Here is a 16,678-nt window from a genome sequence, read left to right as displayed (position 1 = left end):
CGCTGTCTTTTGTTTTTTGCAGGACCCAAAGCTTTTGTCACTTTCCGGCTTGCGCTGTCCTCAAGACGCCTGCTGTCCTGGAACTACACACTCAGCCTTTTCCTGGCACGGGCTGCCTTTGGTGTCACTCTTCCTCTCTCCCTCCGCTGTGGTTGCGGTGGTTGCTGTGGCTCTCCCCCAGGAACGATACTCTAGCAGCGGCCCTCATGCTGCTGCGGCACGCTTCAAGCGCTTTAGCCCACACTCCTTCTCTTTCGGTTTTGCGTTTGGTCTGAGCCTCGCAACTCCTCGGCGAGGATCCTTCGCTAAGCACCTATGAAAGTTTGAGATCCAGGTATGTTTATTTTCCTTTTTTTCTTCTCAAAGCCTCATATTTATTATGCTATAAATCCATACCACTTCTTTTCCTACCACGTTAACATTGAATGCGGTGTAGACATTGGCATTTAAACTGCCGCTGCTTGTAGGGCTCGGAGCTCTCGACCGAGCTTCTTAGCCAGCCTCCATATTTTCCCACTGACACTGGACTGAGATTGTTAAAGCCCTGCCCAAATTTGCTTAGAGCAATTGGTAGATGGGTGCGGGAGCTATTGAGGCAGTTTGTGTGGGACGGTGCAGTCAGTGAGGAGTGAGCAGTATCTGCTCCCTCAGTGTTGCAGTCAGTGGCGTAACAAAACCTGAGGGGGTCCCCTACAAGGTACAATGAGGGCCCCCTGCTCTGGATTTAATCAGGAGCTCTTAGGCTAGAGTACTGTGCTGAGGGGACCCCCCATATAGCTCACCCCCCCACAAGGCGGGAGGTGTGGGGGCCTGTGTTATGCGACTGGTTGTAGTTAGAGGAACGGTGGGACCTGAGTGCAACAGCTGCCTGCAGCCCCACTTAAAAGTCTAAGTCCAATTTCTCAGGGGCCTGCAATTATCAGGTGTGGAGTTCGCCGACCTGGTAATGGCTAATTAATTGGAAGCTTTGCAACAACAGGAAAGTTCAGTGGCCAAGAGCGGTATCACCCTGGGATATGGCTCAGCCAACTGGTAGTTGGGGCCACATTGTGGGTGCTCATATACCAATCATGGGCCTTTAGAATCTAGGAGGTGTTATTAGAGAAATAAATATGTATTGTGGGAACTAATTCAAATAACTACAAAGAAGTAAGAAAAATGAAGGATCAGTGAGAGAAAAGAACATAAGTATACATTGCTATAGAAAGTGTGAGTCTTTCTATTACTCGGGAAAATGTCAGAGAAAGTGCTATATAAATGCTACAATATATCACTTCAGAGCAGTGGGACTGAACATTTTAAGGGCATGATCCCTCCACTATCCTTCTCAATTCAAATAATTGACTAACATATCCACCATTCAAATTACTTTCATATTTCACAATACTAATTGACCACTAATGCTTTATGGGTTCCTGAGTAGCATGCTACTAGCCGAAAAAGCACTATGACGCCTCGTCAGGTGTAGTAAGCGCTATATAGACACAAAAGGGAAAGAAGGACGATGGAAGCAAGGGTCAAAGAGTAGACAGGTGAAAGGATGGAGGAAGGGTGATACGAAAGATGGATAGATGTGTGGGTGGATGAATGAGTGTGTAGATGGATAAGTGGTTGAAAGGCTGAGTGAATGGCCAGGTGGTAGGAGGGCAGAGTAAAGAGAAATCTGAGTGTGTGGATGGATGGATTTATTTATTAACGGATGGGTAAGTCATATGATATATATAGGTGGATGGATTTATGGATGAATCATGCATACCTGATGGTTGTGAGAGAGGATGGTGGCCAATAGATGGAATATGGAAAGATTGCGTGATGGATGAAAGACTGAATAGCTAACCAAATGGAAAAGTGAAATAGTGTATATCAGCAGGTGGATGGAAGGGTGAAAGGATAAATGGAGAGATGCATGGATGTAAGAGTAAAGTGAGCTCTTCTAGTGAGGGTCAGGCTCACTTGCTTTGCTTGTTTGGTGCTATCAGGTTCTTTAGTTCAAAGTGGGGGGAATTTTATTTTCTGGCTCCACCCTTCATTCTACCCATTCTTGAATTTCTACCGCTTCCATCATTTTCAAATCTAATGCCACGGACATAACTGATCCAAATTCGACATGGAGCAACACCAATATGTTGTTCTATATAGAATCCCTAATCGTGCTTGATTTGGGACTTTTGACATTAGTGATGAGTGCCATTTGTCCGTGACCAGCTCTCAAGCCTGTCTATCAGTGGCAAGATTCATTTTTTTATCAGTCCATGCAGAACCTAGTAACTGTGACTTTATACTTTTCTCCCACCTTTACCCTTTTGTCCTGCCTTTCACTCCACACTGACCTTGTTTTTGAGGTCTCGAACCTTCTCTTCATTTGTTATTTGTGTTGCTTTTACTGAGTGAGAGGCTTGTCAAATACAACTCTGTGGCCACAATGTGGATGTTTTGAATGCCAATAGAGCTTGTTGAAGTATCTTGCAATCCCACATGGCTGGGATCAAAATGTCCAAATGTCACATAGTTTCGGGATGATATAACTGAAGGTCTTTAATATGTGGAGAGAAAAAAAGTCTGGATGCAGGGGTATTCCGGTGGAGAGAAGGGGGTTCCCCAGGGGATACAACGTAGGGGGCAGGTACGGGGGGAATAGAACAATGCAAGAAAAGGAGGAACCCTGCTGTGGATGAGAAGGCCCTACATTAGGGTCCCAAATAACTATACACCTTTATGGACCATGAAGGTGTATAGTTATTTGGGACCCTAATGTAGGGCCCTCTCATCCACGGCAGGCTTCCTCCTTTTCTTGCATTTTTGTATTCCGGTGGAGAGGCCTCTGCTCTCTTCAAAGAGCCTCTTTATTCTGTTTGGTTGTTTTCCAACACAAATAAAATGGCTACATTTCATTGTGTCATGATTTGGCTGGTAAATCTGTTGGGCGGGGCCATATGCGATTTAGATTTATCCATCCATCTTTGTCCTGCAGTTATTTTCTTAGCCACACTTAACTTGATTTGTTTAGAGGTTTATTAGGGGTATACACGACCACTTTGTTAAGGGATGAATAACTTTTCCCCACCATGGACCTAAGCTGTCCCTTTCCTAGAACATTTGGAAGGACTACTTACCAGCCAGCAGATCTTCATTAACTCTTTGATCTTCACACTTTCCTAAGGGGTCTGAGCTTAGCACCCTCTCCGTTAGATGGTATAGGGAGTAAATCTTAATGTATATAGTTGCGGCACTTGATTCTAAGATCTTAAGAAACAAAATGAAATTATGAAGTTCATTATAGAATAAGACATCCAACAGTGAATGATTAACTGTGTATGTGTCTGAGATTTGGCCACCATTTTCAGAATCATTGCTGTAATTACATCAAGCTTCAACATTAGCCCTCTTAGGGAGCTGCCCAATTACAGAGTTCAACAACATACACGCTTTCTATGTGTGCTGCAGAATACAGCAGACATAGAAAGAGGAGAAAGCGAGGAGAAATAGAGATATTTGTCCTCGTTACGCCGCCCCTGGGAATGTGTTAAATTTTGGTGCATCCATAGGTTTACAAGTTCTTGTATATCTGGGGAAGCGTCAGAATCCATGGGTGTTGTGTGGGAACACCCATGCAATGCCTATTGAACGCTTTCCCAGGGCAGAGAACGCAGCACAGCAATTTGCACAGCATTGATTTACCTCAGATTTGCCAAGCCACTCAGAGCCACGCAAAGTGGCTTTGTATGGCTTAAAAAATCTGGCTTAGATGTTTGCCTCACGCATGTACCACATTGCGTGGTGCAAACAAGATGCAACTTTTGTAAATAAGCTGCATAATATTTACTCTGACAATATATATGCATTTTAAAAATAATCTCATGGGCAGTGCTAATGAGGATCTTGAAGGATGCACAAAGATATGGATGCATGCATGCATACTATTTATTAGTTGAAGAGCTAAAATTGTGGCTTTTTAAATTCAGAATATTCTAGAAATGATGATAACTCCTTGGAGGATTGAAAAGGAAGAATAAGTTGAACTTTTGTAATAAAATCAATTATTTAAATAAATGTAACTCGTGATACATTATTATACAGAATGAGTTGGTAAACAATGGCTAAAAATATACGTACCCTAAAATACATTTGACTTGTCATTGAGTTCAAGCTCGGTCTCTTGGCTGAGCTGCAGTACAAGGTTATGATAGCAAATACAATATCACTAGTGCAGGGCGTCATGTGTAAAGTGAACAATATAAACATAACATCCCAAAAATATATACTTAAGTGAAACAAAAGGCAATTGATGGGTCTTGAAGAAAATAAGAATTCTGGTAACTAGGTGAAGAAAAGCACCAGAAACACACCTCCAAATTACCATTCAATAACTTTATTTCGGCCACTAGGGCCATAAAATTACATTACTAAAAAAAGCACAAGCAGTAAAAAACATAAAAATATATGTACACTTACAATTATCTAGTTTACATATCTCACAATTGACTTCTTGAGCAGTGATTCTCCAGACTCTGCAGAGATGTAAATGTAAAAAAGATGGCGTCCTCAAACATTTTTGGAATCCAATAAAAATAACCATCTGATAAAAGCGCAAGCTAAACTTTTTACACGATTGAAATAATTATTTTTTCCAAATTACAGTTTTTGAGTTGTTTACTTTTTTCTTCAAGTTTTCGTTTATACAGAAGTGTTGTTCAGGGCTGCAATTTTTTTATAAAGGGCAATTGTAAGGCCTATATTTTTTATTACACACACATCGTGATGAAAGCTACAAGTGCATTTCATAATGGCTGCACCACAAAAAATGTCAATGATACTCGAAAATAGAATACGAAAAACAAAAGAAGGTCAGCCTTCCTTAATTGTAAAATGCAATTCCATGATACATTGAGTGAATAACATGTGAAACATTTGATGTATCAACAATGTAACTTATTTGGTCCAATAAACCACAAATTATGCTTCTTTATAAAACGTTTGTGTCTTGGTTCATATTAATTTCTCGGCTGTGAGTTGAACTCGGTGCAAATGTTTTGTATGATCTTGCCAACATATTTGTAGAGGCTATCAAACTCATCCACAAAGAAGGAGTGTTCTTTATCTGGGTCTGTTGCAATGGACTGTAGTTCATCTTGCACTGCCCAGGCAATTCCAATAGCATAAGCAATGACCCCTAAAAAAAACAACCAGAGTTCAACTAGTTAATGTTAAAAACTTATGTTTTCATTCTTTAACGTTTACAAAAATGTTTACTTTTTTAGTAATGCCAAATGTTGGTAATAAACTCATTGGTAAAGATAAAAGATGTGGCTTGAATGAGCTAAAACATTAAACACAGGCTTTCAAAGACACACATTCAAAAAAAGGTGTTTGTATGCGTTTGTGCATTATATATATTACCTACTGGCGGTCGCCAGAAGGTAGTTATAGTTAGGACCTAGTTTCCATAGGATATGCATTTTTTGTTTTCTCAATATCTTTGGCACTGATTGACGAATCTTCACAAATTTTTCAAAACTAGTGGCCCGCTCAGGTCAGCTCCTGTCATTAAAGATTTGGGGTGATTCGACAAGCGGGAGCTGAGAAAAAAGAGGGTTCCAAAACTTATTTTCCCCATGTAATTTTCCATAGGAAACTTTAGACACAACTACAGCCCAAACTACTTAACAGAATTACACCAAATTTGGCAAAAATGTAGCCCTTGTTTCAGAAAGAGCCCTTTTTTAAATGGTGTAAATCCATTCAGTAGTTTCTGAGAAATTTGAAAAAGAAAATATTTTGATATCTAGGGACATGGTGGATTCGCGACCCCTCCTGAGCACGAGCCTCACTGTGATTGGCTGCCAACACTCCAAACCATGAAGTGTTGGTAGCCATGTTGTGACTCAGTAGAACCGAGTCACAAGAAAACAGTGAAATAAATGTTTAAAAACAAGAAAAGGGGGTTGGGTAGAAACACCCTGACCCCCTAGGCTTGCTCAGGGGGTCCCACAAGGACCCCAGGGCAAAAAACAAGCATTTAAAAAAATAATTATTGGCCGAATTCCTGCTGGGGTTGTGAATCCGACCCAGAAAATAAAAAATGAACGAAGCACAGGCTCCTATGCTTTGTTGTATTTAAGCCCCCGGGTGGGCCAGGTCCCAGGGGCACTGAAAAAAATGCATGGGGAGGCCCAATCCCCCCCTCTCCCTGGGGCTAATTTTAATAATTTAAAATAAAAAAAAGCATGGGTGGTGTCCCAATCCCCCCCATGCTGCCCCGGGGACTGCCACATCCCTGGGGCAAGATTTATAAGTTGCGGGGACATGTAGCCCCCTGCAGCCCTGTGGACCACCACCTTCCTGGGGCTCAGTTTGACAATAAAAAAAATGTTTGGGAAGGGCATAAGCCCCCACACACACCCCTGGGATCACCAGCTCCCTGGGGCTTTCTGAATGACGGGAGGGGGGCAGTGCGGCCCCCCTTGTGGAGCTCTTGATGGCCCTGGGGACCTCCACCCCCCAGGGCCGTCTCCTGCAGTGTCCCGTGGTGCCCAACCCCAGGACACTGCTGTTTGCTATGACAGGGCGGGAGCCGTGCGGCTCCCAGCATGCCATAGCAAACACTGGTTTAGATTTTGTAAGCGAGAGCAGGAAACCTGGTCTCGCTTACAAAATTCAAACCAGATTGCTTTGCCACAAGGGGAGCTGCATGTCAGCAGCTCCCCATGTGGAAAAGCACTTGCGGCTCGAGCAGGAGGCGGGGAGCTGGTGGGACCGTGGGGGAATTGGGGTCCTCCCGGGCCATGAGTGGCCTGGGAGGGGGGCCACGCGGCCCCCTTCCCTTAATAATATATATTTGTAAATGTTTCAAAGAGGCACAGCCCCGTGGGATGGGGTCCCCAGGGCTTATAGAGGCCTCAGGAGGGGGGCCACACAACCCCCTCTACATTTTTTATTATAGTAAATAAATACATTTATGGCCATGCCCCATGGATGGGGTCACTGGAGCGGAATTTGGCCTGTTTATAAAAAAATAAAATAGGGATCAGGCTCCGGGGGAGTGACCCCCTGGGCCTGAAAAATGGGAAAAGAAGGGTTGTCACACAGCCTCCTTCTCTCATTAGTGATGTAATATGTGACGTGTTCAGCAGTGCATTGCGGGGGCGCGAGTTATAGGTAGGTATACTAACTATAACGGACGAATTTCTATAGTTTTGTACGAGTGAAATCTCCAACTAACTACAACGTATATATATATATTCACAGAAAAAACCATAGGTTATACTCCATATATAGTTAGGAATTTGCATTTACAAAACCTTGAAAATTCAATGAAAAAAACATTGGTTTTAGGCCATATATAGTTAGGGATTTGCATTTAGAAAACCTTATTTTACTCGCATAAAACCATTGAAATTCCATATATAGTTATAAGCGCTAACTATATATCGCGCACCCGCAATCCACTGCTGATGATGTCACATATTACATCATTCATGACATGGTTAGTGACATCACTGATGACATCACTGATGACATCTCAAATGACATCACTGATGACATCACTGATTACAACATCCAGTGACTGTATGTTTCTGTAAAGTTAAAATATGTTTTACATATTGAAGAATGAGTGGATGTATAAGTGTCTGGATGAAGGATTTAGTAGGTGCAAGACTGACTGTATGAGTGAGTGATTAAATGTGTCTCACTGAGTGCATGGGTTAGTGACTAAACTGTTTTAATTTGTGCATCATTATATCTGTTGTTCTACAAACTGCTGCATATGTTGATCAGTAGCTATATGAGTAACTGTATGGGTTATTGATTGGTTGTCCAAGTATTTGTATGGGAAACTGAGTGTGTGTGTATGGGTGGCTGGGAGGTGTGTGACTCTGTACATAGATGTGTGAGTAGTTGATTCACTATATGTATAGATTCAAAACTGCATGTGGAAACAGCTGTATGGGCGGTGACTGTGCATGAGTGTATTAGTGAGTGAATGGATATCTCAGTGCTACATGTCAAATTAAGTACATATGTAAAACACAGTACATGTGAGAGTTGACATCTATAAATAACTGTGCATAAGAGCTAGTGAATGTGTGAGTGGCTGTATGGATCATTGTGAACATGTATCAGAGATTGTATAAGAGAGTAAAGTAAATATGTGTTAGTATATGTTTGAATAAGTAAGGTGTGTATAACTGTATAGTTGAGAAAATGGAGGTGTGATTGATTTTTGGCATAACTGACTAGGTGTGTGAGTAACTCCATGGATGAGTGACTGTCTGTTTACACTGATTGTATCTAAGGTTATATTAGAGTCTGAAGAGGTTCATGGTATTATCACATGAATGATATCATCAGTGATGTGATCAGTCATGTCAAATGAGATGTTATCAGTGATGTCATCAGTGATGTCATTTGAGATGTCATCAGTGATGTCATCAGTGATGTCACTAACCATGTCATGAATGATGTAATATGTGACATCATCAGCAGTGGATTGCGGGTGCGCGATATATAGTTAGCGCTTATAACTATATATGGAATTTCAATGGTTTTATGCGAGTAAAATAAGGTTTTCTAAATGCAAATCCCTAACTATATATGGCCTAAAACCAATGGTTTTTTCATTGAATTTTCAAGGTTTTGTAAATGCAAATTCCTAACTATATATGGAGTATAACCTATGGTTTTTTCTGTGAATTTCAATGGTTTTTTAATAGCAAATATCAAAAGCTGTCAAATGTCAAGTACGTGATAGGTAAAAACGTTTTCGTGTTTATGCACGCTGATGTGCTTTGAACGCTGCCCCCCGCCCCCACTCCCCTCTTTTCTCTTAGTAGTACTCTCTCTTTGCAGATAGTGAACGGTAGTTAACTCAGACCTTTACCCCTGTTGTAATCCGTCGTACCTGCTTGTCTCTCCATTTGATTAATTATTATCCAAGCATTTACTGTTTTACAATTGGTTCTCTTTGGATCATTCTCTATTTACAAACAAGCACAAAGTCGCAATACTCTGTTTAGTCTTTGCAGATAGTGAAAAATCGTGTAAAAAAATAAAAGTAATCGAGCAAAATCAGTAGACCACTAATTCGATCTCTTTTTAACCTCGGTAAAATACAAACATTAGGAATAACCCTTCATGAGAAATACGAAAATAGTGAAATGAATTGAGCTCCACACCATGAGGGCTGCAAAACAGCTCGACTCCGCCACCCACACCACCCAAAATAACGGCAAACCCTATGCAAATATTATAAATATACACAACACACCACCAAAGAAACAGAGTAAAACATTTTATTAAATAACTATTTACATAACTATTTTATACTTTTTATTGCCCGATCCGGCTAGCTCAATCGATCGAGCATGAAAGTCATGCACTGATAACAAGCTTTGAGTTTGTAGAATGATGGCTTCAGATTTTCCACATATGGTGTAGTGGCGCGAACTAGCAGGGGGCGTTTGGATTCTACCCCTTCTCCAAATAAGATTTTCATACGTGAATGTTCGTTCATGCTTTTTGTCCCTGAGTTGCTTCCATGTCACTGCCTTACATAAATGGCATAAGTCCTGGTTGTTGAGTGCCATACTTCAGAGTTCTAAGCAGCTCTTGTAACACTGTTTAAACCTTATTTGCACCTGCTGCAGCTTCACTATTCAAAGTAAGTGGGGTCCATTTGTGGACCTGACTGCATTGGAAAACAATGTGATACGGTGCCTCCCTAAACCGCTTGACGGAGGCCCCCGAGGGGCGATGAGATGGCGCGGACTGAGAGGGGGCGCTTGGCTCCTGCCCCCTCCCCAAGTCGTGTTGCCCTGGTGAGGCCTGAGATCGCCCCCGGCATAGGCGGCCGGCTCCCGGGGTCCGGCGGAATTTTTTCCCTTTTGAAGAATCTTTCATTCTGGACCTTGTCCCACAATCCGTTTCACCTGAAGACACGCTGTCGTAGGGCGCCCCTTTACCGTTTTAGTTGCCATTCCGCCCGCTTTTGGTACTCTGTGCCTCTTCCGCCATTCAGCTGTTTACCGCTCGCTCTTGCGACTACAACGTCTCGCTCACCATGTAGTTGAGTTGCTCCCGCTCTTAAGATTTGACCGAACTTTTTGGACTGCTGAAAGCGGTGGAATTCCGACCGCTGGTTGGTGGAGACATTTTGACTATATTCTGCACCTGCATTGTCGCGTAATGCGTCATATGACGCGACGCGTTAGCGCACCCGGAAGTGCTCCGGTGCGCAAGGCGCAGCTTCCCGGAAACGATCCAGAGCGCGCCGCGCAGCGCGTAATGTAAGCATAACAGGTCATGTGACTTGTTAATAAAACTTTTCATTGGTTCATTTTACTTTTCTTTTCCTAATTATGAAGACTAGGTCATGTGACCTAAAAATAACACTTTTCATTGGATTAAAACATTTTTTTTCCCCAAACGATGAAAGCCCCACCTTGTTTCTGGATGTTTCAGACTGAAGCTGGCGTCACCATGAGAGCACCACCATCTCGTAGCTCCGTCGTGGCCATTCCGCAAGCAATCATGGCAGCCGCTCCCCACCGGAAGCCTGCGGGAGTCGAGGGCCCCCAAGACTTTTGTACAATCTTCAAGGCTGAGGGGACGCTTTCGAGAATGGAACCCAAGCCCTGGCAGACAAGTGTCCGAGTTCCAAGGTGTCCCAGGGCCATTTTACTGGACCAGGCCCAAATCCGAAGAGCCGGCCGCCATTTTAAGAGTCCTGTGGCAGCCGCCTACCGCTGCACCGCAAGAGTGGGAGCAACTCAACTACATGGTGAGCGAGACGCTGTAGCCGTAAGAGCGGGCGCTAAACAGCTGAATGGCGGAAAAGGCACAGTGTAGCAAAAGCGGGCGGAATGGCGACTGAAACGATAAAGGGGCGCCCCACTACAGCAGACAAGCCTCCGCCATGTGCTTCAAAACTGCATATGTATCTCGTGATATCAAGGTTGGGCAACCAGTACAGAACAAGCAGTTACGAGTCCCATTTACACCGGCGCCATTTTGGGCGTGGCCGGGCAGGTCCAGGATCTACTGAAACATAAAAAATGAGGCTGACGTCTCTGAAGCAGTTGACGAACAGCAGGACATAGCAAATAAACATGAACTCTCTAAAGCTGTTAACTCACTGCAGAACAAAACAAGTGAACCTGAAACCTCTGGAATAATTGTCGCTCAAAAGAACAACACACAAAACTCTGTAGAGCCTGAAGAAAAAAAAACAGAAGGGCACTGTAGTTTCAGACACACTTAACACTAATGACTAAACAAAGATATCGTCTGTTTATAAAGCAGTTATCATCTTGACAGAATTGACAAAGAAGTGTACAGACACCAATGCATCAGCATTCTCGGAGATAACATCTTAAGGAACAAAGAAAGACCTGTTCACTCTTGACACCCCAGGTGCTGTGTATATTGCACTATAGTGCTGCATCGAGAAAACGGGCAACCCTATTGATGTGGATTTTTCATTATTGATTATTGTAAAGAAATGGCGACTCCCCCCTTTAGCAGATTAGCTAAATGTTTGCGTAATTTAGGCATAAAAGTTATATTATTGTTGTTGTTGTTGTTATCGTTATAGTTCTGGTTAATTTCAAAAAATTGTTAAATATATTTACAGTTTTTGTTGCGTTCGTTATATTTAAATATTAATAAAGTTTTAAAATGTAACTGTCTTGGAGTACTATATTTTTAAAAAAAATCGGGTGAATGGGGCCTTGAATCGGGTTATTGTCATGTGTGGGCTTTGCAAGTGTACTGCTACAAGATCGGACATTTCAAACTCAAATGCACGTTCTTTTTCTTACCTTTCCGAAGCATGGAGCGCAATAGCAGGCAGAGAAAGGGTGATGCACGTGTTGAACACTGCCTGGCCTGCAAATTGCTGGCAGTGCCCCCCCGCCCGCTCCTGAAAGAGGGCACACACACACCGCCGCCCCGAGTACTTCACAAATCTTTAAAAGACCATGCGCTTGTTCAATGGGAAGTGGATAACATGGCTAAGAGCATTTGCTGACTAATGCATGAATATCGCTGACTTTTCAGCGATATTCATGCATTGCGGCCGTTTTTTATCGCATTTGCGATAAACCTTGCTAATAGCAAGGTTTATGTGCGATAAAATTCGCCGAAGTGCAGCGATAATTATTGTCTCTAAACAAGATAGAGACAAAAATTACCGCTAGTTGTTGGAAATATGCCCCCGGGTTTTTCCTTGCAGGAATCGGGAAGCGAAAGACTAGCACTGAAATCAGTAGTCTCACACCTGAATCGGGAGGGTTGGCATGTCTGGATACTCTACAGCTGGAGCCATAAACTACATCCGCAGGGCTAGGTGATAGCCTAGGTCCGGCCTGGACAATCGGACACAGAGGAAGAGGAGTGTCAGAGGGTGCGGTAGTGAATAGGGTGAAAGGGAGGTGTCGAGCGGGCACAGGGTGTGATTCTCAGAGAAGAGCAGCGCAGATGGGGGAAGTATATGGCCCATGCATGAGAGAGAGAGCGGGGGTGACCATTGCGTGGGGGAGATGCGTGCGAGGGTGGGGAGCCATGCTGAGAATCGGCGGCGTGCAGAGAGTGGCCCTGGTCAAGGCATCTAAAATGGCTGCCGTGCACGACAAAATTGTGGCATTGAACAAAAACGCAAGATGGCGCAGACAATGTTTATCAATAAGGATTCATTTATAACAAAATATTTACTCGCAGTGACAAAATGGTGTTCAACACTTCCTGATTTCCATCGAATCGAACGTTAACAAACGTCACGCAGCAAAAAAAAAAAAAAAAAAAAAGCTCACGCACAGAGCAGTTTTTAGCCATGTTATCCAATGGAAGGTGGATAACATGGCTAAGAGCATTTGCTGGATAATGCATGAATATCGCTGACTTTTCAAAGATATTCATGCATTGTGGCCGATGTGCGGCGATAATTTTTGTCTCTAAACAATTAAAACGAAGCAAAAAATGGCGAATTCCCGTTTCGCTACCAGTTTGCGGCCCAGTTTGCGGCCCGTGAAGCGCTTCTACCGTGAAAAATCATTTTTTTTTTATTTTCCCCACGGGACCCTTTAATAACCCCAACAACATTCCTAGGGGGTCAAGAGGGGTATACCTTGCCCCCTTTCAATAAATTCCCCCTTCGTTTTTCACCTCTCCTTCTCTCTCGATCCTACCGAGAGATAAGATGGCGGCCGCTCCGGACTATTTAGAATGTTGACAGACACCGGAGAGCCAATCAGCTTTCTGTTATCCAATGGAAGGTGGATAACATGGCTAAGAGCATTTGCTGGATAATGCATGAATATCGCTGACTTTTCAACGATATTCATGCATTGTGGCCGATGTGCGGCGATAATTTTTGTCTCTAAACAATTAAAACGAAGCACAAAATGGCGAATTCCCGTTTCGCTACCAGTTTGCGGCCCAGTTCGCGGCCCGGGAAACGCTTCTACCGTGAAAAATAATTTTTTTTTTATTTTCCCCACGGGACCCTTATTAACCCCAACAACAATCCTAAGGGGTCAAGAGGGGTATACCTTGCACCCTTTCAATAAATTCCCCCTTCGTTTTTCACCTCTTCTCTCTCGATCCTACCGAGAGATAAGATGGCGGCCGCTCCGGACTGTTTAGAATGTTGACAGACACCGGAGAGCCAATCAGCTTTCTGCGCGCAAAGTTCCGTTTCGCGAAAAGTAAGCGGACCGGATCGCTGCCCGGAGCGCTGTTACAGATATATATCTTGTTTTGAACGTTAATTTCTCAAAAACTACTGGAGCACATATATTGAGACCTAGCAAAGGCACATCGGGCTAACAGTCCCTACAATTTTGCCAAGTTTCGTGCAAATCCATTCAGCCGTTCGAGCTAAAAGTGAGTCCAACCGCCCTATGGAAAAATGAATGGGAAAAACGCGTTTTGGGACCCCCCTTTTTTCTCAGCCCCCCCTTGACGAAACCCCACCATATTTTCAGGGGCTGCTCAGAAACAAAATGTGCCATTTTCCTGAAAATTTCAGCCGATTCCGTCCACAAACGCCAAAGTTATTAGACATAGAATTTTCAGAAATCCCATAGGGAATTAATCCTAACTATATATACCTACTGGCGATAGCCAGTAGGTAATGTATATATATATATATATATATATATATATATATATATATATATATATATATATATATATTCACTGAAAAAACCATAGGTTATAGACCATATATAGTTAGGAATTAGCATTTACAAAACCTTGAAAATTCACAGAAAAAACCATGGGTTATAGACCATATATAGTTAGGAATTAGCATTTACAAAACCTTATTTTACTCACACAAAACCATTGAAATTTCATATATAGTTAGTTGCACTAACTATATATCACGCACCCGCAATCCACTGCTGATCATGTCACATATTACATCATTCATGACATGATCAGTGACATCACTGATGACATCACTGATGACATCTCAAATGACATCACTGATGACATCACTGATGACAACATCCAGTGACTGTATGTTTCTGAAAAGTCAAAATATGTCTTACATATTGAAGAATGGGTGGATGTATAAGTGTCTGGATGAAGGATTTAGTAGGTGCATGACTGACTGTATGAGTGAGTAATTAAATGTCTCTCCCTGAGTGCATGGGTTAGTGACTAAACTGTCTTAATTTGTGCATCATTATGTCTGTTGTTCTGTAAACTGCTGCATGTGTTGACCAGTAGCTTTATGGTTAAGTGTATGGGTTATTGATTGGTTGCCCAAGTATTTGTATGGGAGACTGAGTGTGTGTGTGGGTGGCTGGGAGGTGTATGACTCTGTGCATAGATGTGTGAGCAGTTGATTCACTAGATGTGTGGGTTCAAAAGTGCATGTGGAAACAGCTGTATGGGCGGTTGACTATGTGCATGAGTGTATTGGTGAGTGAATGGATATCTCAGTGCTACATGTCAAAGTAAGTACATATGTAAAACACAGTACATGTGAGAGTTGACATATATAAATAACTGTGCATAAGAGCCAGTGAATTTGTGAGTGGCTGTATGGATCGTTGTGAACTTGTATCAGGGATTGTATAAGAGAGTAAATATGTGTTAGTATATGTTTGAATAAGTAAGGTGTGTATAACTGTATAGTTGAGGAAATGGAATTGTGATTGATTCTTTGCATGACTGACTAGGTGTGTGAGTAACTCCATGGATGAGTGCAGGTCTGCCATATAGGTCTGAATGAAAGAAACCAGGTCATGTTCAGATCTCTCAGCCTTAGTTATGCGGTCCCGGTAGCGCATTGCTAGGATCGTTTCTTCCATCCTTGCCGGAGTCATATCTGTGTTTTGGCTTGCCATATCGGAGCAGAAGGGTCAAAAATAAAATGCCTGCTACGAGTCCCAAAAGTAGTGGTAGGCCGCCAAAGACCGAATGGACAAAATTTGGAATTATGCCCAGGACTGCTTTGAATGGTGTTAACAGTCCCGAAAAAATCGTCTTAAATACATTCGAGATACCTACGGCATCCGACATATTTAGTATTTGGCTCAACATTTCTACGAAATGTACGGGGCAATTTGTTGATAAAAGTTCATGTATCTCCGATGTTGTCCCTGCAACTTGGAGATCATACGTTTCTTTTGATGACGTGATGGGCACTGTTGTCTGCAAAAGCACAGACTTCATTCTGCTTAAAGTATCAATTCGTATAGAAGAGATATTCAAAGGAGGCCAAATCGGAGTCTCGGAGTCTCCAGGGCCATTTGGAAACAATGCTTGCATACAGCAAGTGACCATGGAAGTCACGCTTACGAGATATGCTTTCCCTGCCACCAAGCCACAACAGCTGTGGTCCGTTATTAGAATGTAACTCCCGTTAGAAAGCTGCCTAAAGAGAGGTTCTATCTGTGTTGCAGGTGTGACGTGCTGGTGGCATGAAAGGTTGTTTGAAGTCCCTTCACAGGCCCCATGTAAATTAATACCCTGGCACAAAAGTATACCGCTTAGTGAATGTTTGCAATTTTCACCACTAAGAAATAAATTTTTGTCGTTGTCACTGTAGCATGTGTGTGTATATGGTAATTTCCATGATGACTTAATGTACCCTTTACCCAACCTTTCATACTGGCCTGCCGGTATATACTTAAATCGGAAAGTTGTTATCGGAATGAGGGTGCCGCTCATTGTGTGCTGCTGTTCCTGACCCTAATTCCTGTGGCTGTGAGTGAAGGACGTCGTGGGATTTCTGCGCATTTGCTAGCGCTTGTTGCCTTGTGCGGGTTGCGGAAAGGGGAGAGATCTTTTGACTGCTACAGACGCCGAGGGACTGCGAGGTCCAGCAGGCTCTCTGTTACACAGCTGCTGCCTCTTCCCTCGGCGTTCCCGCCCCCCCGCCTGCAGTGATTTAATCTCGCTCCTATTCCCGCGACACGGGACGCACGCGGGACATAGCCCGGGGCGAAGCCCGGGCAAAGGGCGGGCCCTCTGTGGCCCTCCGAGGCCTGTAGAGTCTGGTCTGGGCCACAGATCTTGGTTCTGCATATTGTTCTGTTATTTGCTTTTATTTTAGTCCCCCGGGTTCATTTAGTGTGAGTAATTTTGCCCACTGTTATATATTATTGTTGGTTGTTTTGATTTGGCTATTGCTGTTGTATAGTGTATATTGTATCAGCTAGACTTTCAC

General features: G+C 42.9%; 1 protein-coding gene across 3 annotated transcripts in view; it reads right to left on the bottom strand.

Moving 5' to 3' along the window:
- Positions 1 to 4,353: 4,353 nt before the first annotated feature.
- The window catches only part of VIT (vitrin), a 1,955,513-nt gene continuing 1,943,188 nt past the window's right edge, over positions 4,354 to 16,678 (bottom strand). For all 3 annotated transcript variants that reach the window (XM_086927073.1, XM_086927074.1, XM_086927075.1), the window contains one exon: positions 4,354 to 5,170. In XM_086927073.1, coding sequence (XP_086783199.1) covers positions 4,992 to 5,170 — 179 coding nt within the window. In that variant the 3' untranslated portion in view covers positions 4,354 to 4,991. The remainder of the gene's footprint in view (positions 5,171 to 16,678) is intronic.

This window comes from Lissotriton vulgaris, chromosome 6, assembly GCF_964263255.1.
Source record: "Lissotriton vulgaris chromosome 6, aLisVul1.2, whole genome shotgun sequence".
Taxonomy (NCBI): domain Eukaryota; kingdom Metazoa; phylum Chordata; class Amphibia; order Caudata; family Salamandridae; genus Lissotriton; species Lissotriton vulgaris.
Note: the sequence above shows the minus strand (reverse complement) of the source record. Positions and strands in the feature narration are given on the sequence as shown.